This window comes from Austrofundulus limnaeus, unplaced genomic scaffold (genome assembly GCF_001266775.1).
Source record: "Austrofundulus limnaeus strain Quisiro unplaced genomic scaffold, Austrofundulus_limnaeus-1.0 Scaffold642, whole genome shotgun sequence".
Classification (NCBI taxonomy): Eukaryota; Metazoa; Chordata; class Actinopteri; order Cyprinodontiformes; family Rivulidae; genus Austrofundulus; species Austrofundulus limnaeus.
The window spans coordinates 274,974-279,645 of record NW_013953044.1 but is presented as its reverse complement, the minus strand read 5'-3'; the positions used below and the strand labels follow the sequence as shown (position 1 = coordinate 279,645).

General features: G+C 39.0%; 1 protein-coding gene across 2 annotated transcripts in view; it reads right to left on the bottom strand.

Moving 5' to 3' along the window:
• The window catches only part of scfd2 (sec1 family domain containing 2), a 249,408-nt gene that overhangs the window by 4,654 nt on the left and 240,082 nt on the right, over positions 1–4,672 (bottom strand). The window contains exon 8 of one of the 2 annotated variants that reach the window (XM_014027367.1): positions 3,054–3,173. The exons of the other annotated variant lie outside the window; for it this stretch is intronic. Within the exon in view, the coding sequence (XP_013882821.1) occupies positions 3,054–3,173 (120 nt within the window). The remainder of the gene's footprint in view (positions 1–3,053; positions 3,174–4,672) is intronic. 2 annotated transcript variants of the gene reach the window in all.

Sequence of the window (4,672 nt, the reverse complement as noted above, 5' to 3'; positions counted from 1 at the left end):
TTATTTATCATTATTTTACCAGGCAAGTCCCACTGAGATCTCAGATCTATTTTTCAAGGGAGGCCTGGGCCTGAAGGCAACCTATTGTACACGTTTTTGGGGGGTGGGGGAAATGGGAGTACTCAGAGAAAACTCACGCAAGCACGAGGAGAACATGCAAACTCTGCACAGAAAGACCCCAGGTCTGAAACTGGGATCAAACCCAGGACCTTCTTGCACCGTCGGTGCTAACCACTGAGWCGTCGTGTCGCCAAATTATTGATTAAGTATTGATTTATTTTACTTTACTATCTGAGCTACTTTTTTWAAAAAAATAAAGTTTAAACGCTGGAGCTCAATACTTGACGTAATTGGTCAAAGCAATCGGTCAACGGGGTTAGCTGAAGCCTGGAGGGACGCAGAAATGATTTAAAGATGTTATGCTGATGAAGACAGACATCTAGTGGTCAACTGGAGCAACTACATGGAAAACTTTAAAATCCAAACTCTTATTTTGAAGGGAAGATAGTTTCCTGTACTCCGTGCTTTCGTTTCCTGTCACAAATCAAATTCGTCAAGTACCCAGAATGCATCACGTCAGTTTTCGAATAAACAGTTTTAAAATTACTTTATTGATGCTTCTTTAATGAAAAATCTACAACTAACAAAAGAAAAAGACAAAGAATCAGCCGAACTAGCAATCCTCAACAACTTTTTAATTTTTACACCAGGAGCTAAAAGTCTGTTTCGTGAAATCACATCCCCAGAAATCGGCGATTGTAGGTTGTAGAATTAAGCTGTAAAAGGGTTCATACACCACTAGTTGGCAGTGTTGTGCACATATTTTACATGAATTATTGCCAGCTGGTAAGTGTCAAATTGAACTTGCTCTTCAAAATTAGCTTCRGCTAGTTTTTCTATGGCATAAGCGCTTTTGAAGTTGCGGACATAAATATTTACATAAGCGCTTTAGAAACTGAACAGTTTGGTAGAGATAGAATCAGGAAAAGCTTTTAGTTATTCTTACTTTTTCAGTATAGTTTTGGCGACCCACAAATATTTGTAATTAAATCTGATGTGATCAGAAATATGAGCATCAGGAACATTTCTGAATGTGATTGGATTGTAAAATTCTCAGTGATGTGTGGATAACGCCTAAAAAGGTGAAAAATGATCTTTCTCCAAGTTGGCCTCAGTCTGAGCTTTTCCCAGAGACGACCTGATGATGCTGGTTCAGATTATACCAATAATGTGTAATATAAGGACTGGAGTGTCTGCTTGAAAGGATTTGAGACTATGAAATCTATTTTAAATAGTTTTAAGTCTCTTTTGCAGATGATTTACACTTTTTAATACTCCTGCAGTCTTCACTGCTGTCATATTTTTTGGTACAGCGCTGTAATATTTTTTAATGCAGATCTGTGTTCAGCAGAGGAAAAACAAAACCTTACCAGCCCCAAACCTTTGCACTAACCCTCCACCTGAACTTCAGTAACACCTGGACCACAGACATCAATCACTTTGGCTGCATGCACAGTATGTTGCACATTATGTTGCACATGTTCCGTATGTCTCAGGCCAGCAGGTTATTGTGTAATCTCATTTTTATTCAGCTCTCCTCATAACACAAGGCTTTGATGTTGCCAAGCCTTTTATTGAACCTGGCTAAAATTTGAAAGCCTTATTTGACAAACCCACATTACGCAAACTGCTGTTCCTCCTTTTTTCTTCTTTACTCTCCTCTTAACCAAAGAAAAGACATTAATCTGCATGTTTTTTCTTCCTGTCAGTGAGGAATGCATCTGTAATAAGRACTTAGACCACCCAATCAAAGACACAGAAACATGATATCCTGTATGTGATTACTGCATGACTGCATGTAAAAACTGGATGATGCTCTTACCTTTACACCTGATCTCAATCACTCATCTCAGTGTCAATTAGTCCTAACAACTCTGCTCTTCACTGATGATTAGCTATTGCTGGGTTTAACTTCTGATTGCAGAAAGAAATTTACATATGGATGTCAATAATTATGAGTGTTAAATGATTGATCTTTTCTCAGGGATGGAATGATTACACAACATCCAACTTCAAAGACTTTTATAAACAAGAACTGGGATCACAMGTTTGAACTTACTGTGGCTTTTCTTTAATTCATGCTGGGTCAAAATTATAGAAACATCCCACTAATATTTAGTTAAAAGTCTCTTGGCAACTCGTAAACTCGTAAAGTTAATTTAAACTGAATGGTTTCCTGGCACAGACGAGGCCTTTAAACACTGTCCACAAATTTTAAAAAGGGTTAAGGGTGGGGTTTTGGAAAAGTTATTTCAGTTAGCCTGATTTACCCAATCAGTTCTGATGAGTGTTTCAGATTATTTTACTTTCCAAGTTAAAAATATCTAGCTACTGTACGTATGAGCTGTCGGCTGCGGACATGAAAGCGCCCGCTGCGAAACAGGAGGAAAGGACAGTGGAAAAAGTTCAAAACTTATTTCTAGCAGCAGAACAGGTTGGAAGATGGTTGTTTGATGTTATTTATTGTTTTTTAAATCATCCTACAGGCTCTGACATGTTAGATAAACTTGAAAATGAGGTTTTGAAAAAATCCGTAAGACTTSAAAAAATCCGTGAGATTGCTCTATACGCCCGTATACCTGCAAAACGACGTAAAATCCTTACAATTTACGGACAATCTGTACAAGTTGACATCTATGTGATTTGTGCAAGAGATTAACTCTGAAGTCATATGTTGTCTAATCATTTCACACAGGAAACTTAACACTTCAGAGAAATAAATAAAAGCTCTGTTTTAATACGACATCATGTCGATGTGAAGTATAGACACATCTAACTCTTTTACAAGGTGCTGCTTGGATAAAATAAATGGATGAAATGAATATTGTACGATCTCCTGTGTGACCCACAGTATAGAAGATAAACAGCTGATAAATAAAAACAGTGCGAGAGCACAGCAAACAGACTTTCCATGCAGTAATATAGTGTTAATGTTATCTTTCCCTTTGGTTAAGGTTGTTTGACAGTAAAGGACAACTTCCTTGTAAACTTACTTGGGTACCAGGTTTTTGAGTGGCAACGGTCTCTTTAATGAGGCGAATCTCTGAAGGTGTGACTCCACCAACAAGAAAGAGAAAGACCAGTGGGTTGTCGCCGGGATGTGGACGACTCACCTGGAAATGAGACAACACACTGAGACGGGTCTTTTTATTTTTAGACATCAAAGTTTCTGACTCTGACTCCTCTTATAAACCACTTCTCAATCTTTCCTCTGATCTTACCCTGTGCTTCTCTTTTTGTCTCGTTGTGAGTCACTGCTCAGCCAGACACCTGTATTATACTGATGATGATCCTTAAACTCAGAGGATGAAGAATCCCTGTTATGATAGCTGACACGTGGACATGAAAGCAGGCGCATGCTCCTGCTTACTCAACATACACAGAATCAGAAGTGTCCAGCAAAGATAAAGAGTCACATAATAAAGATGTGTTTAACTGTAAAGTAAGGCCCAATGTTTCTGCAGAGCCTCATTGGTTGCTGGAACAAAGCCGTGTGGTGCTATTGGTCAGAGAGCAGCAGACAGGACCAGTCTGTGAACGCTAAGCAGAGAATCTGACCTGCAGGAGGTGGACCTGTGGTGAGAGTGGCAGTACACGTGAAGTGGCAGCAGACTGAGGGAAGGCACATCAGGCATGGTTGAACATGTGCTCCTGCAAAAAGGTGCAAACTAATGTTGTCTTAGCTACTCTATTTATGTTATGTTGGATTCTGAAAACAGTCTGCTGTATTATAGAGACATCGAAAGACACGGTAACACCATGTGAGAGCATTTGCAGATTCACAGACATGGAGTGTGAACCATGTGCACAGACAAAGGGTGAAGATGATGAAGATGAGAATGTGAGCTGAAACCTTCTGAGTGGTTTGAAAGAGGAAACAAAAAGAGAATAATTCAAAGCTCCCACTGAAAAAATATCAGGCTGCTGGACGTGAGGTGATATTTTAATAATACTGACACCAGAAATAGTAGCAGTTGCTGATTTGTCAATTATTTGTTTACAGTAGTTGACAGTGATTATGCCCCCCACCCCCGATAATTATAATTAGGTTGTTTCAAGGTAAACAAARGTTTGGTCTGAGTCAGTGATGTTGAGATTCAATAAAGTGAGGACAGTCTGTTAGTGTCTGGAGCTGTGTTTCATCACTCACTTACAGTGCCTTGTGAAAATACTCGAACCCCTTGAATTTTTCAACATTTCGCCACATTTCAGGCTTCAAACATAAAGACATAAAATGCTAATTTTTTTTGTAAAGAATCAAAAACAAGAGGGACACAGTCATGAAGTGGAGAAAAAATTTATTGGATATTTTAAACTTTTTTAACAAATAAAAACTTTTTTTTGCCACTTCAGTAGAAAACAACTGAAAATTAGTTTCTTCAAAATCAGTGATATATATCTATATAAAAATAAATTCCCTTCTCACCCTCCGCGGGTGGTCTCTTTCATCCTCTGAGCTCGGGTCCTCTACCAGAGGCCTGGGAGCTTGAGGGTTCTGCGCAGTATCTTAGCTGTGCCTAGAACTGCACATTTCTGGACTGAGATGTCTGATGTTGTTCCTATAGGATCTGTTTTAGCCACTGCTCCAGTTTTGGGGTGGCTGCCCCAAGGG